General features: G+C 36.2%; 1 protein-coding gene across 3 annotated transcripts in view; it reads left to right on the top strand.

Moving 5' to 3' along the window:
• Smc6 (structural maintenance of chromosomes 6) overlaps positions 1–24,859 on the top strand; it is a 53,778-nt gene that overhangs the window by 4,112 nt on the left and 24,807 nt on the right. For all 3 annotated transcript variants that reach the window (XM_051181650.1, XM_051181651.1, XM_051181652.1), the window contains exons 2-15: positions 1,494–1,633; positions 3,213–3,330; positions 5,578–5,683; positions 10,092–10,228; positions 10,790–10,851; positions 12,936–13,016; positions 13,770–13,871; positions 15,534–15,653; positions 15,748–15,846; positions 19,888–20,034; positions 20,445–20,533; positions 20,702–20,866; positions 21,372–21,550; positions 22,122–22,326. In XM_051181650.1, coding sequence (XP_051037607.1) covers positions 1,499–1,633; positions 3,213–3,330; positions 5,578–5,683; positions 10,092–10,228; positions 10,790–10,851; positions 12,936–13,016; positions 13,770–13,871; positions 15,534–15,653; positions 15,748–15,846; positions 19,888–20,034; positions 20,445–20,533; positions 20,702–20,866; positions 21,372–21,550; positions 22,122–22,326 — 1,745 coding nt within the window. In that variant the 5' untranslated portion in view covers positions 1,494–1,498. The remainder of the gene's footprint in view (positions 1–1,493; positions 1,634–3,212; positions 3,331–5,577; positions 5,684–10,091; positions 10,229–10,789; positions 10,852–12,935; positions 13,017–13,769; positions 13,872–15,533; positions 15,654–15,747; positions 15,847–19,887; positions 20,035–20,444; positions 20,534–20,701; positions 20,867–21,371; positions 21,551–22,121; positions 22,327–24,859) is intronic.

The raw sequence follows: 24,859 nt of genomic DNA, 5'->3' as shown, positions 1-24,859 counted from the left end.
AGATGCAAGTTATCTTGAAAACCTAGCAGAATGCTAATCCCAGGCTATAACCATCAAATAAAAAGCAGCCTCAGTATAAGGTATTTGAATGTAGTATCTCTTGTGTAGTGTAGATTCTTGTGTACAGTGCAGATTCATCACACTTATCTTAATATACCTACCTCATCCCAGTTTTACTTGCCAAACTGCTTTCTAGGGATGAAGTACTTAAGTAAGCCAGGCTATTTTTGAGTGCTTTCTTTCTGTCAGATCATCTGTGAGTCATTAATAAAAACAATGCCTCTCTTTGTTTAGTAATTTATGTTATTACCGAATAACTGGTAAAGGAATAAAGAGTGGATGAGACAGAAAGTGTCGCTGGGAAATAATGACCTGGTGGTATTTGGGGAATTTAAATTAGCCACAAGCTAAACCTAATATACATTGATTCTTGTGATTAAGTTATTTGATAAAAAGATTCTTGGTTTTGAAGTTTTGGCTTCTATAAGAGATTTGAGATAAATATTAAACTATTTGCAGAGAAAGTTGCTAATATGATACAGTTGTGCTTAATGGTAATATTCCCTGGAAAAGTATTGGTCTAGGTTAAATGTCCTTTGGCTGCTACTATACCTTTTATTAAAGATACTTGATGTCAGAGTGGCACAGAGTCCAAGTCTCTTAGAAGTGTGATTTACCAGTTCTCAAATTGTATAAAACTGCTTTTGCATCACCTAAAGTCTTATCAAGGGTCTTATTTGCATGCTCTAATATGGGGCCCGGGACTGGGGATATCTGTTCAGCTCCCAGGGTCTTTGAACCGCATTCTGAACATCAAGTCTACAAATCATTTTATGATCCTTACGTCCCTACTGCTCTAACTTTCTTGTTTTTAGTTCATGACTTTGGCAAGAGCAGTGTCTGTTGTGTTTTTTAAGTACTTTGTTTATGACAATTGGAATGGACTATCTAGGGAACAGGGAAACTACTAGTGTGAGATATCACTGCTTCAAAATTTCTTCCTTTGGGAAATACTTTAAAAAAATCAAATTTTATTTGATTAATACCACTTTATAAGTTATAGCAGTTGAATGCTGTAATAATTTCAGGAGGGACTGTGTCCTCTTGACTTATAGGAAACTAGAAGACAGAGTTTTTACCAATAAAATATTTTTCCCTTTAGTGGGTATGGGAAGAAAATATTCAGCTAGGCTCTTAATTTATAACCATGAGTAACTGTGAGGTAAAATCAGCTGAAGTGTTCGACTCATGTGGTGGTGTTTCTTTTAAGATACTGTAACATTACTTTCTGACATGTCTGGAAATTAGAGGTCGAACTCAGGTCTTAAGGAACAACTACATTAGTGGGGTTGCGTTTCTTTTTGGAGGTTCAAGGGGATCTTTTTCCTTAAAATTAAAGGAGTTTTGTGTGATTTTATATTGTAAAGTGTTTACTGAATCGTCTTTATAGCTGTCCTTGGCTTATGTTGTTGTTACTGTAAATGTTTGTTCAGATCTGATGGCCAAAAGAAAGGAAGAAAATTTCTGCTCTCCTGAAAATGCTAAAAGGCCAAGACAAGAACTGGAAGATTTTGATAAAGATGGAGATGAAGATGAATGTACAATTTCTTTCACTAACGGAACCTCTACTTTGGTAAGCACAGAATTACAAAATAATGCCTTTCAATTAGTTTGTTTCTCATGGTCATTTTATATATCATATTTCATAATTTGTAGTCTGGAGAAAGCATAAGAGTTTTAAAGAGCTGGGTAAAATTAGCTTCTGATTTTGAAGTTTATGTTAATAATTAGAAATTCTGAAGAAAATAATGGGACAGACAAATAACTAAATCTTTTAAATAAAATTGGCAAACCTGTAGTAAGACCAGTAGGAAATTGAGAAGTAAATTGCCAATACTATGAATAGAATAGAGGCCATGATAATTGACTTGACCCACTATAGTTGTCCTTCACACTTAAATCTGAACTATCATTGCATACTTATTAGAATTTTAAAGTGTAAATTAGTGGTATCATCAGGTGGCAAGAATGCGCTGAATCATTCGTGCATTGCTGATGGGATGTAACTTGTTACCACTACTGGGGAAAGTTTGTTTCTGTGAAAAACAATAGAAAATTGCAATATGACCTAGCATTTGTTCCCAAGAAATTTATTTTAGTACACAATGTCCCATATTTTTATTAGCTTATTCACAAAAAGTTAAATTGAAAATAAGTGCACTTGTGATTTGGTGACTACCACCCTGTGGTACATCCATTTCGTGAAATACTGCTTAGCCATGGCAGAGTCAACAGCAGACAATTAAGCTGAGCAGAAAAAGCCGGTTCCCAAAGATTATGTTTTGTGTTAAGTGCATTTAGTTGGCATTTTTGGAATAACATTTACAGAAATAAAGAAGAGACTAGTGGATAAGTGGTTGGTGTGTGTTGAAAGGGATGTCATCGTGATTATGATTCCTTACAACTTAAGGGATTGCTTGTGAGGGAAACAGTGTGTGTAGACTGTCAGTGTCCATGTCTTGCCTGAGATAACTGTGCTTTATTAAACTGCCCATTGGCAGAAGCTGAGGGAAGAGCACATAGAGTCTCATTTCTTAATAATTGCATGTGACTCTTTACCATAAAGTAAACATATTCTTAGAAATTTATGAATCAGAAATACCTGATGATCTCTTCCTTGTGCAATAATGTAAATATTCTCTGCTTTTTAATAAGGTATAGGCTAGAGTTAAGATGGAGTTTCAGAAGAACCCATTAAAATTGGTGATTACATTAAAATGGTCTCTGAAATGTTAGGACTGAAAATCTGGTTGGTTTATTCTGCTACTTAACATCTGTAGAGTACAGCTGAGTACTGTTGGCCAAATACTGATGAAAAAATTTTATAATAATCTCAATCCTAACATTTATAATATGGGAGCTTTTATTTTTTGCTTTACAGATTTGGGTACAATGCTCTTTGAATTCTCTGTTACAAAACTGGAATGCCATGTCAGAGAATGAATTCCATCGTCAAACATAGGGCAGATAGTTTGTAGAACTAGTGGTAACCTAAAGAAAATTTGCATTATTTAATTACGGTCATTAAAGTTATTGTTGCTCATGATATAACTGTTTATTGATAAATACTGCTGGTCTGTCTAATGCTTGGGTGTTAGCAGTGCGTGGATTAGAAAGATTGATTTCTCCCCCAATTTCTTTGTTGTTAACAGACTGCAGCAGAAGTTGGAATCATTGAGAGTATTCAGCTGAGAAACTTCATGTGCCACTCAATGCTTGGACCTTTTAAATTTGGTTCTAATGTCAACTTCGTTGTTGGCAACAATGGAAGTAAGTGCCTTTGCCCTCTTTGTACTCTACTTTGTGATGATATTGCATGAGCTTTGTTAAATAGATGACTGTTAATGCTGATAAATATTTGGGTCTAAACTTTGTTGCTTCACAGTACTTAATTTACACTTCAAGAAAATACTAAATTATTTTAGATATGTTATTTAAGTAGTAGGTATACACATTTCTTCCCCTTTTTTCTGTTGTCTTTTAGATTTATTTATTTTTATGTATATGACTGTTTGCCTGCGTGCATTTATGTGGACTATATGCATGCATTGCTCTCAGAGGCTCAGAGGTCAGAAGATGGCTTTCAATCCCCTGGAACTGAAGTTACAGATGGTTGTGAGCCAGGTGTTGGGAACTGAACCTGGGTTCTATCCAGGAGCAGCAAGTACTCTTAACCACTATGCCATCTCTTTCTTCATTCCATATATTCATTCATATACCATTCCCCCCCCCTCTCTCTCTCTCTCTCTCTCCTTCCCTTTCCCCCTCCCTCTCCCTCTCCTTCCTTCCTTCCTTCCTTCCTTCCTTCCTTCCTTCCTCCTTTCCCTTTCATTTTCTTAAGATAGAATCTCAGTTGCTTTGCTCAGGCTCACCTCAAACTTCTGGGTCTAAGGAGCCTCCTGTCCTCTCAGTAGAAGATACCACAGTGACCTGGTATAAACACTAGATAAGGCACAGATGAAGTGCATTAGAAATCCAAAAAATGGAAGTGACATTCCATTGTTATCATCAGTGGTTTTTATGAGGATATGTGTTTTTGCTGGTACTTGGATGAAACTTAAAGATTTCTTAAGACTCATTTGTCAAGAAGCTTAGATGTTTTAGGCACAGTAGGCTCATTCTCAAATGTTTAGAGGATAGGAGGTGTATATGGAGAATAGGACTTAACTTTGTGTTGTATCATACAGTACATGATGTGGAAAGGTAGAATATGACAGAATTGTATATAGGATTGTTGAAGGTCTTAAAGGCTTGGTAAAGATTTTAGAGTCTTATTCATTGGACAGTGGGTAGTCAGTTAAAAACTTCTGAGTGATGGGTTGACATGGGCAAGATTGTGACAGACTAGCTACATTGTGGCAGGTATCAGGAGTGACTGAGATAATGTACAGTGTACCACCTAATGACATTACCATGCAAGGAAATTAGGTATGTGTGGCTCCATAGTCCCTTTTCTTTATTATTGCTGCCTCTGTCATTCAGTGAAGAAGGAAGAGATTTTAGCAGGAGAGTGTGAATGGAGAAAAGGGTCATTATTACAGGGAGGTTGCAAAGTGCAAGAAGTAAAGAAAGAATCATAGTTTCTCCAAGTTGTGTACTTTTAAAAGTTTGAGTGGTTTCTTTTATAAACCTTAATAAAGGAGAATTAACTAAAGCATTATACCTGGTAGCAGAGAAAAAATGAGTAAGAACTTGAAAGGCATTCCAGGAGCTAAATTAAGATAATCATTATTCTCTGTTGGCTAATTTGGTGTTATGTTGTAGGAGATAATTGTTAATTGATTGGTGGATGATGAAATTCAGAAAGTGGTTGCTATATCTGTTAAGCTAAAATCTGTTAAGAGTTTAAAAGTGGAGTTTAAAAGTGGTGTTTTATATCTTTTAGAATAAAAAGAATTACACTTCAGAATTAAACATAAGGGGCAGGAATATTAAAATTAAGGGTCAATGTTAAAGTTTAAGATATTGAATTAAAAATTGTCAAAATATTAAATTAGAAATATGTGATTTTCTAATTTTTTTTCTGTTTAATGTGTTCAGTGAATACATGTGCTGATTTCCAAGATACATCATATATTGAAAGAGACATGCTTTCTTTCCCATGTGGAGTTTCTTACAATTTGAGAGATAGTTAAAAGTTTCTTTTGTGATGAAAGGAGTAGACATAATTAAATTAGGATAAATGGCAAATTTTGTAACTTAATTACATATGTAAATGTATTTGGTAGTTTGATTCACCAAGATGATAGATTGAGTTTTGGGTTGGAAAGATATTGACCATTTTCCTACTTATTGTGGGTACAAATTTGGTATCTGAAATGTATAAAATTTTCCTCCTGGCTACAGTGAGGTAGTTCTTAATGTGGAACTTTTCTTAGTTTGCCACCTTAGCACCGAAGGAAAATTATAATTGAATTTGTAACATTTCACTTCAGATTGACAGATGCGGCTGTCCTTTTGAATAAAGTTGTAAAGTTAGCATTTTCTCTTTGTGAATTTTTAAATGTGTTTCTTTAGGTGGAAAGAGTGCTGTACTCACCGCTCTCATAGTTGGCCTTGGTGGAAAAGCAGTTGCTACTAATAGAGGATCCTCTTTAAAAGGTTTTGTGAAAGCTGGACAGAAGTAAGTGTTCTCTGCTGGGCTTTTATTCTCTTTGAAGCATGCTTTAGAACCCTGGAGAGTGGGTGTATCCAAGGAGAGGTTTCCTATCTTAGTACTTTGTCCTGCTCTTGTTGCCATGGGCCTTCTTACTGTTATCGTCTAGTCAGATAGCCTGAATTACTTGGTACTGTGTACTGCCCATTTAAATTTGTTATTTTTATGGAAGAAATGATAATGGCAAATTTAATGTATTTTGAAATGAATATTTATAAATATTATATACCTTTGTGGGTTTTGGCCTAAACTTGGTATCAGCAATCATGCTAATGTGATAGGGATGAGAGCAAAGTCAGTGATGAGTCAACTTGTTCTGTGCAGAATTTCTTTCTTTAGCTTTCTGTGACTTCTACAAAAGTATCCTATCTCTGGCTATTTCTTTTATTCAGTGTATATGATTTTAGGATCAAAGTTAAGTGTACTGTGTAGACCCTTGCCTTATAGTTTAATATTCATATTCTTTCTGTTTTTTATTTTTGAATAGGATACCGTGTAGCATAGGCTGTCCTTTAACTTGTTATGTAGCAGAGGTTGGTCTTGAACTTCCTGTCCTTTTACCTCTTGCCCTCCCAGTGCTGGAATTGTAGGTATATTCGGTTGTGTCTGCCTGCATTGATACTTCCATCAGATCAGACATTGCTTCCATACACTCTATCACTTGTATAGTTTTATATCGCTGCTGTTGAAGCCTGGGGAGTCAGGCAGGTGCTGTCTTCCTTCTTCCTAACTTTCTTTGCTCTCCCTTCTCTTAGACAAGGGCTGTGCCACTGAGCTGCACCCCTGGTTCCTCTTGTTTTTGATACTACCCAAGATACCCTCAAGAGGGGCCTTATCTTCTCATAATAATGCCCAACTTTTGTTACATTCTCTTACAGTTGTGTACCTGTTACATTTGTCTGATGGTAACTTTGATAATTGATACTAATACATGACAGAATATGACACAAATTTCTTTCTGTTTGGTGTTGTCTCCATTTTTCTCATTATTTTAATACTTTAGAGTAGGAATATAATACAATTGAAGAATGCCTGTTTCTCACATATATATTGCTGAGGAATTTAGGAACCTTAATCCAGGATTCCTAGTTGATACAAGACAAAAGATACACAGGAAATCATTTTCCATACTTGACTTGGAAAAGAAGTATTTGAAGACAGTGTTCTAGTATAGTTTTTGTTTTTACATATCTTACTGAATTCTATGCCAACAACTATTTCTGTTGGCCTTCTTCTCTAAACATGTTGTCTTTAGGACAACTTTAGGAGCAGGCAGACCAGGCTGCAAAGGGACAGGTGTATAGATTTCAATGTAGACATAGTAAGGTAGACTGGGACCCTCAGTGGAGCAGCCTAGTATGCAGACATAAGTCATCAAAAAGCAAAGAGCTTTGTGGTCACTAAATACTTCAGAGGCAGTGGGAGAAAAAAAAGGAGAGCTCTTTTTTTGTTTTTATTTTTTGTTTTTTTTGAAACAGGGTTTCTCTGTATTGTTTTGGACCCTGTCCTGGAACTTGATCTGTAGACCAGGCTGGCCTTGAACTCACAGAGATCCACCTGCCTTGCCTCCTGAGTGCTGGGATTAAAGGCGTGTGCTACCAATGCCCAGCTCAAAAAAACAAAACAAAACAAAACAAAAAAATCTCTTAATGAGGTGATTGTTTTTGAGACAGGGCCTCACTGTAGCCCTGTTGCTATGTAGACCAGGCAAGCCTCAAACTCATAGATCAGGTGCTAGGATTAAAGGTGTGTGCTAGCAGTTCTGACTGGTAACACATTTTTAAAGGGTCTTTTAGCTCCTGTTTAAAGAAAGGTTACTAAAACTACATTATGCTCCATACCTGTAATGTTGGCACTGGGGAGACAGAGACTTGATGTTTGCTCTATTTCTAAGCCAGCTTGGACTGCTGGGGATTCCAGGCCAGCTAGGGCTGTGTAGTTACAGCTTAGTCTCCCAGAACTAATTATTTTCTATTGTTATCTCTGCTTTACTGCTTTAAGCTATATACATGTTCCCTCTTATGGCAATTATCCTTGAAAATCAGTTGTTGTATAAGCTAGTAGCTTTTAAACTGTAGTCACAACATGTCTCAGAAATTTATGGTTGAGTCCCAGTACTTCCCAAATGGAGAGGTTAAAGGATTTAATGAGACATAAAACATCTCGTGGAAAAACTTTGCCTGGCTAGTTTAAGGAGGCCAGTCAAACACTCAGTCACAAATTCTGTACAGATTTATGTGGTGATAAATTATTTGTGATTTAATAAAGATTGCCTGGGGATCAGAATACAAAGCTAGCCATAGCCATTGAAGCTGGGTGTTGGTGGCACACTTAATTCCAGGATTCAGGAGACAGGCAAATGGATCTCTCTGAGTTCAAGACCACCCAGGGATAAATGAGTCAGTCTAAAAGAGTAACAGAGCTCACATCTTTAATCCCAGCACTAGAGAGGTATATAAGAAAGAAGCAAAGGGTCTCATGTGGGATTCAGTTTCCAGTCACAGGGAACATGTATCTCCCTTTCAGCCTTGGTAGTGGTAAGAGCTACTGGCTGGTTGCTTTGCTTTTCTTACCATCAGACCATCAGCTTGAACTCCAATATTTGTCACTGGTTTTTATTACTGTTTTACAGTTTTATGACTTTTTATATAGTTAGAATGGCTATGTAAAGCATTGGAGTTTTGCTTAGGGTTTTGTACTTTAACTAGTAAAACTTATTTTTTTTTTCCAGTTTTAGTTTTTTTTTTTTTTTAAGTAGTGACAGGTAAGTGAATGTAATTGATACTGAAAGTGTAAAATCATGGTACCTTAAAATTTTTTTATTGAAGTTTTATTATATTGGTTCTTAACCTGTAGGTTGAGACCATTTTGGGGGTCGAGCAGCCCTTTCATCAGTGTCACCTAAGAACATTGGAAAACAGATATTTACAATGTAATTCAAGACAAAAGCAATTATAGTTATGGAGTAGCAATAAAAATAATTTTGTGGTTGGTGGTCACCACAATGTGAGGTACTGTATGAAAGGATCTCATCATTAGGATGGCTGAGAATCACTCCTTTATTTTAATAGATGGGTGCATTACCTGTGCAGGTAGACCAGTTCTTGAAGTCCATAGCTAAGTATAATAAAATAGAATAATTGGGACTATTAATTTAAAAGTTTTAGATGTTATTTCAGACCTCATTTTCTTTTTCTCTGGCTAATTTGTGTGTGTGTGTGTGTGTGTGTCTTTGTAGTTCCTTTGTTCTCTACCATCTTTCTGGTCCTTGCGTGTGTTTGTTTTCAAGACAGGGTTTCTCTGTGTAGCATTAGCTGTCCATACTTGCGTTGAACTCAGAGAGATCTGCCTGCCTCTGCGGGCATTAAAGGCATACACCACCACCACCAATCCCTTTTCCTGGATGGTTCTACTTTACTGTGTTTCTTAGCTTCCCTTCCTGTCTCTTTGTGATGACTGAGTGTGTGACTTTGTGGAGTTTATGTTCTGTTTCTTCTTCCTCGTTTTAGTCTTGGCCACTGAGACTCCATGTGTGCAGGCCTTACTAACTAATACTTTAATTTGGTATGAGCATGGAGGAAGTGAGTTTTGTTTGTTTCTGATTCAGTCAGTGACTGGAGTATATGCCTCTTTTGTCAGTCGGTTAGGTTCATTTCCCTAGAGCTCCTGCTTTTCTCTGCAGGCTTCATCACTTCATCAGATTGGTTTCATTGTTGAGACCTCAAAACTATAGCTCTAATGCACCATCATCATTCCTTTGTTTGGTCATGTTGAAATTTGAATTAAGAAAAATTTATTTTAGATTTAATGAAGTGTTGCAAAGATGGTGTAGTGTTTCTTCTATGTTTCTCACCACTGTTGATTAAGGTTCACTAAGATGTCTCTAACCAAGCTATGTAATCCACATTAAGGAGTCTTAACTGAAGTGTAGGCTTATTTCTTGAACTTGAATAATTAAGAGACTTATGTATATTTAGCCCAGTTTTGGGGGATAGGTGGCGAAGTACAGAAATGCTGATGGGTATCTCCTGTCACATCTGTGGTGTACAGAGAAGTTCATCTTTAATATTTTTCCTGTGTTTCCTGTAAATGTTAAAGGATGGAGTTTATTGACAAATCCATTAAGAAGTTCATCAAAGATTTCATTTAATTAAAATAGTTCTGTATGAGAAGGCATTAATATTTTATCAAGTGCTCACATGAATCGCCTGCTTTTATTCTCAGCTGTATTTTTCTGTCTGATACAGTGTCTTTAACATTATGTGATAGTGATGACCCTTAGCTAATCTAACATGTTAAGTAGGTTGCTTATGGTATTGAATCTAACATGTTGCACTGTGCCATCATGTAACTCAGGTTAACCTCATTGTTTCAGCTCAGCAGACATCTCAATAACGTTACGGAACAGAGGAGATGATGCCTTCCGGGCAAATGTGTACGGCGACTCTATAGTTGTGCAGCAACACATTAGTGTAGATGGAAGTCGGTCTTACAAACTAAAAAGTGAAAAAGGTTTGTTGGTTTTCTTATATCTTATGAAATATTAGTAAATAGTTAAAAGTTCTTATGATTGTCCCTGTGATATCTTTCTAGTCTCTTGAAACCTCTTTGTACCTGCTTGGTCGTACAAATACACACACACACACACACACACACACACACACGCACATGTGTATATTACACTTAGTTGTTACTATAAGACAAAATCAATACCATGTTTAACTGAATTAATTTGAAGTAGGTTGTGTCATTTTGTTTTCAACTGTAGGGTTCTTTTCTTTCCCTTGATTTCTATAGCTTACAGCTAGCAGAAGGTAGGAAAGGGCACTAAAGGGGAGGTGAGTGTTTAGTTATTAAGATACTGGCTAGGACCCACAGGAAGAAGACACATACACTGTTACTGCATGTATGCGTTTTCCTACCCTCTATTTGTATAATGACTTAATATGTCATCTTGAAACTATATGTATTTACTAGTATTTTTTTGTTGTTGTTGGCCTGACAAAAGGTGCTCTATATTTGCATTTTTAGATAATTGTACTTTTCCCCTGGTCTTTGTGTTTTTATAACCAGGCACCGTGGTTTCTACCAGGAAAGAAGAGCTGATTGCAATTCTTGACCATTTTAACATCCAGGTAATACTAAATTTGTTTTTCAGATTAATTTATGAAACTATCATTTTATTGGTTTGGTGTGATATTTGCCTGTGCCATGCATATAAGTAAATAAGATGGCTTCATGGTAAATTGATAGAATATATGTGCTCTATTTTTAGTGCATTGGCTTTGTTAGCATAGTGAAGAGTATCTTGTTAAAATTTATTTAATAATGGTATGAAATTTCTGTGCAGTATAGGGACTCAGGTTCATTTCATGACTAATGAACGGTATAAACTTAGGTAGTGCTACTGATCACGAGCTGATGGCCAGGTGTTGACAATAACATCAGGTCTTCTTTCCAAGAAGTCAGATAGTTAAGGTTGCTGGGGGCAGGTACAGGGGTGGGGGGGGGGAAGGGGAGAAAGGGGTGTCTTGAAGCATAGTCCTTGCTCCCTTCCCCCTTTTCTTTCTTTTGAAATACAGACTCACTGTGTTGTTGCTCTGGCTGGCCTGGAACTTGGTATGTAGTCAGGCTGTCAGATATCTTCCTGTATGCCTCCCCTCCCAAGTGCTGGAGTTAAAGATGAGTACCACCACACTGAACTGTGAGCATTTTTTAATGCAGTAAAAAGCATCAGCATTTACTTAAAAGGAGGTGCTTTTAGAAACATTGTTTTACTTAAAAATTCAACAGTCGTCAGCCAGTATTGATGGCACACACCTTTAATCCCAGCACTTGGAGGCAGAGGCAGGTGGTGGATCTCTGTGAGTTCCAGGCCAGCCTGTTCTACAGAGCAAGTTCTAGGACAGGATCCAAAACTATACAGAGAAACCAAGGGGAAAAAATTTCAACAGTTGTTATTCTTAATGTTAAAATGAATAGTTGAAGTTTCTTTCTTATACTTGTCCTGTTAATTAACCTGTGAGTATTTTTAGCATCATAAATTGCTTTGTCAATAGTACCATAGTTGTTGTTATATAAGCACCCTGAATCTTTCAAAGCAGAATATGTATTTAAAACCTTTTCACCTTACATATTTTGGTAGCTAACTGTACTTTTGTTTAAGGTATGGCTTATTTAAAATGACTTGTACTCCTATTGTTAAACGAGATCTATTGGTTTTTCTATTATCCTCACAAAGTTAGAAAGACATGAGAAATCTTATGCACTGCTGTGAAAAAACAGTACTTGGCATCATGGTTTTGGTCACAGGTAATTGGGCTGAACTTTCTTTGTGTATTGAAAAAGTTCACTGACTTGCCAATGACTGCAGCAAATAGGGATAAGGACAGAATTAAATTTAGAATGCAGGAAAGCTGACTCACGTATTTACCTATATTGCCCTTTGATGGTGGTGACATTAAGTGGTAATCTATATGAAAGTGAAAAGTCTATTTTTGTTTTTTGGCGTGTGGTGTTTGGGGTATGTGCGTGTGTATGGGGGTATGTGTGTGTGTGTGTGTGTATGTGTGTGTGTGCATGTGTATTTATAGTATGCATGTATATTTATATGCAATATATATATATATATATATATATATATATATATATATATATATATGAGTGCTTGTTTGTGTGGAGGTGACTTTGTGTGTTCTTAGTTGCTTTCCACTTTATTGAATCAGGTTCTTTCATTGTCCCTGGAGCTCACTGATTCATGTTCGTTTGGCTGGCCAGCTTGCCCTCAGGACCCTTTGTGTCCCCTAAATGCTAGGGTTAAAGTTGGCTCCCATTCCTGTTGGCTTTTTACATGGGTTCTGGGGCCTCTGAACTTCAGTTCTCATGCATGCATAGCAAGTGTTTTACCCACTAAGCCATTTCCCTAGCTTGTGGGACAAACCGGTAAAGGCATGTAGGAGTCTTCTTGAGCTTATATGTTTTGGAGTAGAATGCTGAATATGGCTACAATATATTTTGGTATTGTTTATTTTGAAATAAAATATTACAAATGTGTAGCATTGTTCTTTATATTTTATTCCTAATGTTATAAACTTATAAGCTTATAAATTAATAAGCTTAGCTTTCTTGATTGACCACTGGTCATTTAAAAATGTATAGTTTGGTTTAAAGCATTATAATGAAATATTTCTTAATGCCCTTTTTAAAAATTTTGTTTTAGGTGGACAACCCAGTTTCTGTTTTAACACAAGAGATGAGTAAGCAGTTCTTACAATCCAAAAATGAGGGAGACAAATACAAAGTAAGAGAATAAACTATAAACCTAACTAAGGTCATGGTTGTAGATACATAGAAACTTGCTCAGATACTGGATACTGAGATTTTTTTTTTTTCCCCCTTCAGAATCACCCACTTAAAGAATATTGTAAAATATATTTAAACGTGGCCAAGTAAGATGCAAGTATAATTTTTTTGGTATGTCTTCATTTTTTTTTAAATTTGACTTTTCATTCTAAAAGAACAGATTATTATTTTTTCAAATAAACTTTAAGGAAATACAGTGAAACAAACAGTTGGCCACATATAACTTAATAACTTAACAAATTTTAAACCATTTAAAATTTTAAAGCTAAAAAATTATTTGATTACTACTAAAACTTAGTGTGTAGTCTTCTGAATGAATTTTGATACTTCCTATTTTAGGATGCATTAAGGTCAAAGATAGGAATGCAGTGCCATTTATACTTTGAAAAAAGGATTTGTGAAAATGTAGGAGTTCTTAAAATTTCCAAGTTGTATTATTTTCATACTTTAAGGAATTTCCTTCATGGGGTGTTAAGAGTGTTTGCAGTTGACTGTGTAGATGTGGTTCTAGCAGGTTCAGTAATTTTAATGTGAAATATGATTTGTTTTCTGTGTTTATGTATACATGCTTAACATTTTTAGTGCTTTCTGTGCAAATGGTTTAAAAGTTTTGGGGGCTAAAATGTACCCCCCTTTTTTTGCACAAAATGCCTACAAAGTCCTAAGTGTATGTTTCTTTTTATTGATACAGTTCTTCATGAAAGCAACCCAGCTTGAGCAGATGAAGGAAGATTATTCATATATTATGGAAACAAAAGAAAGAACAAAGGAACAGATAAATCAAGGAGAAGAGGTTTGTAACTACTGTAAATCTTTTTGAGCTGATCTCAGTTCTTAGGTTACTTAAGGTAAAAGTATCAAAATTATATTCCCATGTATAAATCTATGTCTTCCTGAAACAAATGGCATTTTTTTCTAGCACACTAAATTATATGACATTTAATTTTTATAGTTAGGACATTTAATACCTTCAATTTTGTTTTGTGATAGTGGGTATGTATATGTCTTTTTTCTTCTTTTAGACTAAACTAGAAGATAAAATCCCTTGTTATATAACTAATTGGTTGTACAAAGCATCCCTGATTTTCACTATAAATAATTTGAAATTTGTAACATTTGTTGAGTACAAGGGTCAAGCTGATGTTACACATAGTATGCCTTTATAGTGGATGAGTCATCATAAGACAGTGACATTCCCTGAGCAGGCAGTGCATATCAGCAGCTATCAAATCTTAAAATTTTGACCCCAGGGCATATTGTTTGAGTCCTTGAATTTTTAAGTAACGTCTACCAGTCATGCCCTGTTTCATTCTGTTTTAAACAAAATTTTAAGTGGCTTGTATGTTATCAGGATTACCAAGTTGGAAGCTGGTTATATGAATTAGTATAAAATGTAACTTTTTTTAGTACAAATATATAATGCATCTTATTTAGATCACTAGGAGAGCAGGAAAGGCAGAACCAAACCTCAACTGGGAGAAGAGGTCATGGGGGCCATATAAGACAAGGGAAGAGAATTTGAGAAGAAAGTGGTCATGGCTGAGATGTAGAAATTGTCAGGGCAGGTTCACTAATGAGAAAAATAGGAGCCAGATCTGTAGAGTTAGGAAATGCAGCAGATACAGATGGTTTTCATGAAACAGGGTTGGAATGGAGAAGCGATAATGTAGGGTCCAAGACAGGAGCCTGGAGATGACCTTTTACATAACCAGGCCACCTCCTTTGTTTTGCAGCAGTCCCTGCAGATAGCTACTCTAGATTTGTAAGTAATTATGTTGGAAATGTTGAGAATCTCTGTCTGCTAACTTTCACAACTGCTGAAGTTAAAGGCAGGGAGCATTAGTGAAGGAACGAGGAGGCACAAGTAAGCTTGGAGGGATTTGGTAATAGATTGAAGTAATCTTGGCAAAGGGAAGGTAAATTGGATTGGATAGGGAATCAAAATAAGATTACAGTATTGAGGCTTGGTTGAATATAGAAAATGTGAATGAAGGGGACCATACACACAGGTGTAAAGAACATTAAGTCTGGGAGCCACTTAATAACCTGTTCTAATGATGTGATATTTTGTATTTGTTTTATTTATTATTAAAAGAATTAGGACTTTTTTGGTTGGGTGAATAAATTCCTTCTCTTTGTTATCTTGAATAGTTTTGGGGTACTTGTTATGCTTTATCTGGAAGATTAGGCTTGTTTAGCCTTTAGAGGGTAATTAAGAGATAGGGGTATTTAGATAGGGAATTAAATGGGAAATGAAAAGGATGCATGAGAACTTATATGGTCTTGGACCTGTAATCCTTTGCTCATTAATATTTGATCATTTGATCAGCAAAATTACTGTACTTAGCACAAATAATGAAGTCATTTTCTAAAAAGCTTTTGTGTAGTGCCAATTTAGGCCTTGTTTTAAATAACATGTTCACAATATATTTCCTTCTATTGTTTTTCTTTTAAGCGACTTACTGAACTAAAGCGGCAATGTTTGGAGAAAGAGGAACGTTTTCAAAATATTGCTGGTTTAAGTACAATGAAGACCAATTTAGAATATCTGAAACATGAAATGGCTTGGGCAGTGGTAATATTTCCTTTTGTTAATCTATATTCATTTGTGAATTTCATCACAGACTACATGACTGTTCTTTGTAATTTTGTATATGATTACATTTCAGGTTAATGAAATTGAAAAACAGTTGAATGCTATTCGAGATAATATCAAAATTGGTGAAGAACGTGCTGCCAAACTTGACAGGAAAATGGAAGAGCAGCAGGTACTTAGAGACTCTTACAAAGATATAGTCAGTTAGGTCATGAGATTGCTGGTGCTAGTTTTGACCTACAAACCACCTGTGTATTATCTGTACTTAAATCTGTTAATCTTGAACCAGATCATTTTCCAAAGACTGTATAATGTATAGCAGCTGCAACTGTTTTGAAACAGAACTATATATGTCTGTAATAATCCTGACTTGTCTGTCATGTATATGGACAATAGGAGTTGAAACAGAACATTTGAGAAATAGGGAGCTGCCAAAAATAACTGTCAAATTTATTTGAATTAAAGTTAGATATTAGTAAACTAGAGAAATTAGAAGTGAAAACAGTGCCTAGAGAAACCTTAGAGTACTATGATTTATATTCCAGAATCTAGATTTCCTATTTCCTAGTGTTTGAAATAGATAACTTGTTAGGTTTATTCAAGTGTGGTTCCGTGGGTTTTGGTAATTCCCAGGTTGTGCAGCTACTGCATAGAGCTTCCTTCACTAATGCTCAAAGTGAGACTCATAGCTTTTTGGTCTTTATAGGTAGAGCTTCTTAAAGCTTTTCCACTCCCAATCCTTCGTCATCTGTGTGTAGGTATGTCAAATATGTTTGTAAAGTCACTGATACTAAGTCATCAAGAAATTTTCATTTGTTTGTTTTTGAGATGGGGTTTCTCTTTGTAGCCCTGGCTATGCTTTAACTAGACCATTTGTCTCTGCCTAATGCTGGCATTAAAGATGTGCCCCCATCACTGCCAGATATTTATTTTAACACAATATTTAGGTGAACATAAAATTTTACCTTAAAGACTAATGCAAATTTGAATACTAATAAGGTGGATGTACATTTTTTTTTAAACATAAGGAATTAAATCTTTAGCTTAGTATTTAATACTGTGGGACATACATCATTAATGTTTTTTTCAGAGTTGATGTATAAGTTTTATAATCATTACTGCTATAAGGGTGCCACTTGATATAAATACATAGTACAAAGTACTAGTACAAAGTAACAAAGCTTTTTAAAAGGCTCATTTCAGAAATTGTTGGAAATTCTGTTTTAATCTCAAGGAGTTTTTTAAGCAATGTTTTGCTTTTGGAAACAGTTTCTCTGTGTAGCCTTGGCTGCCCTGGAGCTTGTTTTGTAGATCAGACTGCTTCTGCTTTTCTCGACTTAAACCATGCCTGGTTTAAGCAATGTTTCAGTGGTTTCATGGTCATTTTTTGAAACTGGAGTCAGAAACTCAGAGCCGTTTTTAAAAGCAAATATCCAAACACAGTAATAATCCAGAGATACAAGAATTTATACAAGCTACAGAGTGATGGTAGGAAAATAATAAGTTGTTCTCCTTAATTAAGCCATTATGTTACTCTAACTTTATCTATTCAATAAAAATACTGTAGTTCATAACATAAAACTCTCAGACCTGAGCTGACATGTGTTTGAGGCAGATTTTGTTGGTCTTGTGACATATGGTATGTATAGTGCAAAGTGCTCATACTGTGTCCAGAACCAAGTCTGTGGAGAAGGTGCACGATACAGCATGGCAAAGTATTGCCATGAACACCCTGAATTTCTTATGCATTTGATTTTTCTTTCATTTTTGGTCATTCGGGAGCATTTTCCTGTTAAGTTTTTGGGACTCCCACATTCCGTAACATGCTGTCACATGGGTTTAAGAAGCAGTGCTTTATAAGATGATTTTCCTCGTCCTACTCTATGTGCCATTGTGTATTACTTATGTCTTAGTATTTTATTCTCCTTTGCTTAAGGAATTTCTGCCCCAAGTATGGTTGCAATTTAGGATGCAATCTTCCCCAGCTTACTAGCACTTGTCTGTCACAACAGGTGTCTTTACTTTTAAGGGTTTTGTAGCAGTGAATAGTATATTTGCTTTGCAATCTCTGGGCAAGGTTTCTCACTCCCTCTTCAGGTAATAAATGGAAGTTCAACCCTTGCCACCACTCACCTCAAACTTTGTTTCTGACATAATAGTGTAAATTTTTTTCTTCAAATATGTTTATCCTCTTAGTCTTATTTCTCAGCTTTTTGTAGAGGAAGTTCTGAGGTACTTTCCTTGAGAGCTATTTCCCAGCCTAATAATGGAACCCAATTGAGTAATAGATGCTCACCTCTTTTTTCAAAAGCTAGGAGTTGTGAAGAAAGCTATAGGGCTTTCTTCTGTGTAAGCATTTGGCGCTTCTGTAGGAAATTATAATCTTTTGGAGGGTAAGGACTATTTTATAGTGATAGTTATATCCTTTCTACCATGTTTCTTTAATTTTTAAATTTATTTGAATGGATGTTTTTCCTACATGCATGCTTGGTGCCCATGAAGGCCTGAAGAAGTTGTTGGGTTTCCTTGAACTGAAGTTACAGATGGCTTTGAGCTGCTGTGTGGCTCTTGGGAATTGAACCTGGGCCCTCTGTAAGAGCAGCAAATGTTTTTCAACTGCTGAGCCATCTGTCCAGTCCCCTTCCACCACTCTTATGCAGCACTTTGACATGACTTTATTATTGCCTATAGACTGACGCTTGAATAGGTTTCTGAAGAAATATTATCATACTAACTTTAAATTTTTGTTAACTTTAAAACCATTTTTAGCCAGGCAGTGGTGGTGCATGTCTTTAATTAATACCAGTACTTGGGAGACAGAGGCAGGTGGATCTCTCGAGTTCAAGGCCAGTCTGGTTTACAGAGTTCCAGGACAGCCAGGGCTATACAGAGAAACCTTGTCTTGAAAAGCAAACAAAAGAACAACAACAACAAAGAAGTGTTCTTTAAGACATTGTCCTTTGTTGGTTGCTCTGTTTTTCCTTTCCCTCCTCCAGTCTCTTCCTCCTCTGCCAAGTCCTAAATTTATATCTTTCGTTTTACTCTCCCCTGTGTTGGGTCACAGGTGTGAGCCTCTAGACCCAGGTGTCTTTGTGACACTCGAAGGCCAGAGCTGAGAGTGTGACACGTATCATATTGCCTGCAGAGGCAGACCTACGTGGGATTCTTTATAGATGAAATGTGCTAGCTTCTGATTTAAATGACACTCCCCTCCTTCCCTCCCTTTCTAATTCATCCCTATTGTCAATGTCTCATTTTGGTTCCTTAAGACTTTATATTTGTTATTTTTCAAACCTTTCCTTAATTTTCCTGCCACCTTGCCTTCAACAAGTTTGAGGATGATCAGATATCAGCATGCAAATTTGGACATTATTTACTTTAGAGGATTGAGTTATAAGCTGTTGGTTGTAGAATATGAAGTTTTTCTACCTATCATCTCATTTCATATATGTTCTCAGTTGAACTTCTCTTATTTTTAGTTTCTAAAATAGATATTGATACCTGCACATGCTCTGGTGTCTTTGGCTAAAACCTTTCCCTCAGCCTATGTACCTGTACATAATTAATTACCCTTTCTGTTGCCAGCACATACAATTTTTTCCTTTTGGGCCATCCTGACTTTTCCTGGCATACCTATAGTCTCTTTTTTTATGTTTTATAATTATAAATAGGTATATTCTACCTAGTATCCAGTTTGTGTGTATTCTGTTATGTTGTCTTTCTAAAATCTTTTTCATTTAAAGACACTATTTCATTGTATACTCAGAGGATAGATAGCATCTATTGGATAATTTAAATGGGTCAGGATTAAATTACATTTTAGTATTTTATGTAACGGATTGCCTAATATCTTTTAACTTTAAAGGCTTTATATCATTTATCTGTTTTGTATGTATGCATGCACATATGTGTACATCCATGTAAGCTGTAGCATCCACAGATGCCTTGGGTTGTACCAAAAGGTCAGAAGACAGCTTAAGGGATTCAGTTCTCTTTAGCAGATTGGTTCTCAGGTTAAAATTTTCATTGTCAGGATTAGCATGGGTGCCCTACCTGTTGAGCCGTCTCACTTAGCCCTTATCTGATGTCGAGAGTAAAATTAATTTTATTAGAATGTGACTGGTTCTTATTTTTTATGTTTTTCTTGTTATTGAAAAATAGAGTAATTTTTTTTGTTGTTGTTGTTTTTGTTTTTCCTTTTCTTTCCTTAAAGGTCAGACTTAATGATGCAGAAAGAAAGTACAAAGATATTCAAGATAAACTAGAAAAAATCAGCGAAGAGACAAATGCACGGGCACCAGAATGTTTGGCATTGAAAACAGATGTCATTGCACGGACAAGAGCCTTTAATGATGCTGAGGTGGGAGGAATCTTATAACTTATAATATAAAAAAAAAACTCTACCAAACATAATGACTGTTGTGTTAGCTTTTCCTTTTCTGTTAATTACTTTTTTAAAGTAATGTTTTTCTACTTGGCTCAAAATAAAAATACTGCATTCACTCATCAAGAAATGTTGTTTCAGCCAGGTGGTGGTGGCAGGCACACTCCTAGCACTTGGGAAGCAGAGGTAGGCAGATCTCTGTGAATTCACAGAACGAGTTACAGGATAGCCAGGGCTACACAGAGAAACCCTGTCTCAAAAAAACAAAAAACAAAAAAACAAAAACACAAAAAAATAAAATGTCATTTCAGATGGTCATGGGTGTGCTTTGATGGTATATGTATGCATTTCTGCATGTTACTAAAATATGTTTAATTCTTTGTTAGGTTTTGTATAACCGTTCCCTAAATGAATATAAAGCATTAAAGAAAGATGATGAGCAGCTTTGTAAAAGAATTGAAGAGCTAAAGAAAAGGTACTATAGTAACATGGCATTTCCACAGTCACCACTGTGTAATGATGAGGCACCATGAGCAGTGCATTGTCTATGTTGGTGTTAATGAAAGTTTATTTCAGTGACTTATGCTTTTAATGTCAGGTTTCATTTAACTATCTTTCTCCTTTTGTTTATTACTCTCCTTAGCACTGATCAGTCGTTGGAGCCAGAGCGCTTGGAAAGGCAAAGAAGGATCTGTTGGTTGAAAGAGAAAGTACAGGCCTTACAGGACCAGGAAAGTGCCGTCAATCAGGAGGCAGCACAGTTCGAACAAGCTATAGAAAAGGACAAACAAGAACATGTTCGAATTAAGTAAGTTCACACCTTCCACTTATTTGAGTGTCGTGCAGTTCTGCTGTTAATATGAGGCAAAAACAGCTTTTTTGTGATAGCGGTCAAGAGCCTTTCGACTTGGTTTATTTGGAGTCAGAATTGTATTCCTGACTGGCCTGGGAATCTTAGCACAGCCAAGCTTGGCCTCCATCTCAGAGATTCACTGCCTCCCATGTGCTGGGATTGGAGGCCTGTGCCACCAACGTGCACTGATAAAAATGTATTAAAATTATTTTTCTAAGATTTGTACATTTTGACAGTCTGTGGGATTTTCATTCCATCAGTATTGTATCACTTTTAATGTGAGTTTTGAGGACTGCTGACTGTTTTTGTCTGATAACTCAATTATTTTTAAATTAAAGAAAATCAGATTTTTTTTAGCATAGTAAGGTTATTGATTAACATGGAAATATATGGACAAAACCCTAATATTTCTGTATAACTTAAACATAATACATTTTCTTTCTCTGCTTTTGTATTTTAGGAGAGAAGATTTAGATGTGAGGCATACATTGAGTTATAATCAGAGACAATTGAAAGAACTGAAAGATAGTAAAACTGATCGACTAAAAAGATTTGGTCCTCATGTTCCAGCTCTTCTGGAAGCTATAGATGATGCTTACAGACGGAGACAATTTACTCATAAACCTATTGGCCCTTTAGGTATTTGCCACTGTTTTTGAAAATATTATTAACATGAGTTCTTAGTTCTAGGAAGTGTTCTATTTAACTAGCTAGTTATATATAAACTTTAATTACACTAAGGGGTTTTGACATTGGTGTGGAACAGACAGTCTTTTGTATGTGGTCTTGAGCTCTTAATTCTGATCTTCCTGCCTCAGTCTCCTGAGTGCTGCGATTACAGGCATGTGCCACCACTATGGCTCACATTTTTAAACATAATGAGACAATCACTTTAAATGTCTACCTTTCCTTTTCTTCTTTAAAAACTAAAGCCGAGAAGGGAAAAAGAATTTAGAGAAAGAGTGTTAGTCCTTTCAGATTCATGTGCTCTTCATAAAGTTTCTTCCTTTTCATTTGTTACTTCATTTAAACAGTATGATCTCCAGTGTGTCCATGCTAATGTATTTTCATTTGTTTCTATGTAAGGTTTCAGAAATTTTAGTCACATTCTTCTAGAGAGTGATCACTCTATAGAACTGTGTTACTTAAATGTTTATAAATCCTATAATTCTTTTTGTGTGCATGTGTTTGTGTGTGTGGATCACTCTAGGTGCTTGCATTCATCTGCGGGACCCCGAGCTTGCTTTGGCCATTGAATCTTGCTTAAAAGGACTTCTGCAAGCCTATTGTTGCCATAATCACGCTGATGAGAGAGTACTTCAGTCATTGATGAAAAAATTTTATCCACCAGGGACCTCTCGGCCACAGATAATCGTTTCTGAATTTCGGAATGAGGTATATGATGTGAGACTCAGGTAATCAGATAAATACTGTCTCTAGTTTGCTTAGTCATGTGCACAATTGGAAAGGCATTTCTTAGGATGCTACAGAACTGTGTTTTCCTCTCAAGGGGACCAATCCAGAACTCTTACTATCGCTGGCTAATCAGTCCACTTTATAAATAGAGTTATGTGAGCTTGGCACATTGGTGTACACCTATAGGTCCTAGTTACTCGGGAGATATTTTGAATCTAGGACCTAAAACTCAACTGCAAATTTAAAAAAAAAAAAAAAAGAGGTGCCTGGCCCCTTGAGTCCTCCTCTCCTTGTTCTTTTGCTCCTGTTCTCTGTTGCTTCCCCATCCCTCTTTTTCTCCTTTTATTTATTCTCTGCCTGTCACCTCTCCTATCCTTCCTCCTGCCTTGCTATTGACCGTTCAACTCTTTATTAGACTAATCAGGTGTTTTAGGCAGGCAAGTAACACAGCTTCATTAAACAAATGCAACTTAAAAGGATGCAACACATCATTAAACCAAGTGTTCCAAGCATAAGCAAATGTATCACATCCCAATGTAATATTCTACAGCATTAAGTCTTAGGTAGACAGAGTTAAGTGTTAGGTAGACAGAGGCGGTGATAAATGACCAGCCCTTTAACTAATGAATTTGCCTAAGGACAGACTTAGTTGCTTATGTTGAAAATGACACAGTGAACTCCCACACCTGAACTGGTGACCTGCATGCCATATGGGGAAGTTGTTGCCATATGGGTGCCAAATGGGGAAGTTGGAAGCTGTTCTATAAAGTTAGGTGAGGGAAAACACCTTCTTGAACCTGTTTTGTTTTAATTAAGAATTTATTTCACTTTTAACTTGTGGGGGTTAAGAGGTTTGTACAGATGAGTCCAGGTCCCACTGAGCCGAAAAAGGGTGTTTGATTCCCTGGAGCTGGAGTTAAAGGCAGTTGTGAGCCTCTTTTTGTTGAGGTCTTCTGTAAGAAGAGCCAGCTTCATCACTGAGCCATCTCTCCAACTTCCTTAACCCTGTCATCTGCCATGGGGCCTGGTGTAGCATGAATTCTAATTGGTCTTAATAATAAATACTCAGAATCAGCTAGCAGGGGGTGAAAGCTGAAGCATCAGAGAAGCAGAGCAACCAGCTGCTAGAGGTCTTACCTCTACCAATGCTCAGACCACTGCCTGGCCTCTATGGCAAGCTTTCTTAGTCTATAAACAAAACATTGCCATAGCCTGGTGAAGGGGAATGCTAATCACTGCCCAGCTGTCACGTTGTTTTCCAGCCTGTGGTTTTTCAGAGATTAAGCAATATATAGCAACTCTGATTTACAGTATACTGTGGAAGGGTTTAAAGGTTAGCAACATTTGTGCAGTATACTGCTGATTTCCTTGGACAAAAGAAAAAAAAAATGAGTATGAGAGTACTGAACTGGAGTTGTGGGAGGCTTGGAAATTCTGTTACTGGAAAGTCTAAACCAAGTGCTAAGAATCATGAGGAAGCTGAATGGTACTCTACTTAAGATACAAAACTATGGTAGCTACAGGGGTTTTGTTAATACTACTTTATAAATGTCAGTAAGAATGTCATTTTTATTAAGACTGAAATGAATAAGTTCTGGAATGTGTGGGTGTGTCAAAGAGGTGAGAAGCAGTTAAGGACCCTGCTGAGAAATATTTCAAAGAAAGTGGAGCTCAGAAGAAAATGTAGACCTGGCTTTGTGGGCTAGTCAGGCTTAACAGGAGTAGCTTGGGAAGAAAAGTTTTGGTAAGACTGAGAAATTTTAGAAATTATAGTTTAATAAAACAGGTCTGGGTGATGGCAAAGTGTTTAACCCAGCATAAAGTCTAATGTGCTTAAGTACAAAGTTGTTGAAGTAGTGGAAGGATTTAAATTGTAATATTTTTACTGTGTGTGACTATTGGTAAGTGCCAGTTTGATATGATGGGAGTAGATTTAATAACCTTTAGCTGACTTAAATGTTCTGAAGGGGACTTGTGAATATGTGTGTTGAAGGACTTTTTAAAATATGGTTGGAAATTAAATATAGCAATGAAACATTTAAATGTAAAAAAGAGCAACTATTAGAATATTAACTGTATCAGATACTTAAGATGCATTTTATTCCTTTATGAAAGGATTATTGGTTAGTGAGTTCTCAGGACCTGCTTGCCTCAGTGATGGGCTTATAGCTATGTCCAGCTTTTTATGTGGATGCTGGGGATTTGAACTCATGTCCTCATGCTTGCAGATCAAGCATTGCTGAGCCATCTCCAGTTCCTGTTATTCAGTGAAATAGTTACTCAGCTATTTAAAATGTGTTTTAGTGAACTATTATGTTTGTACACAGTTACAGTAGAAATTGTAACTTCTATGATCATGTATCTGTCTTTTAAATCTGTATTTGCTTATTTTAAATTCCAGCCTGGCCACATGACTATCCTTAAGGATGTTAGTGAACTTAATAAGCTCTAGGAAGCATCTATCTGATCAGAAGAGAATAGAGAGGATGTGTTACAGTGGCTGTTAGGAGATTACATGAGCTCATATTTTTT

This window comes from Phodopus roborovskii, unplaced genomic scaffold (assembly GCF_943737965.1).
Source record: "Phodopus roborovskii unplaced genomic scaffold, PHOROB, whole genome shotgun sequence".
NCBI lineage: Eukaryota > Metazoa > Chordata > Mammalia > Rodentia > Cricetidae > Phodopus > Phodopus roborovskii.
The sequence above is the reverse complement of the archived record's forward strand: the minus strand, read 5'-3'. Positions and strand labels throughout refer to the sequence as shown.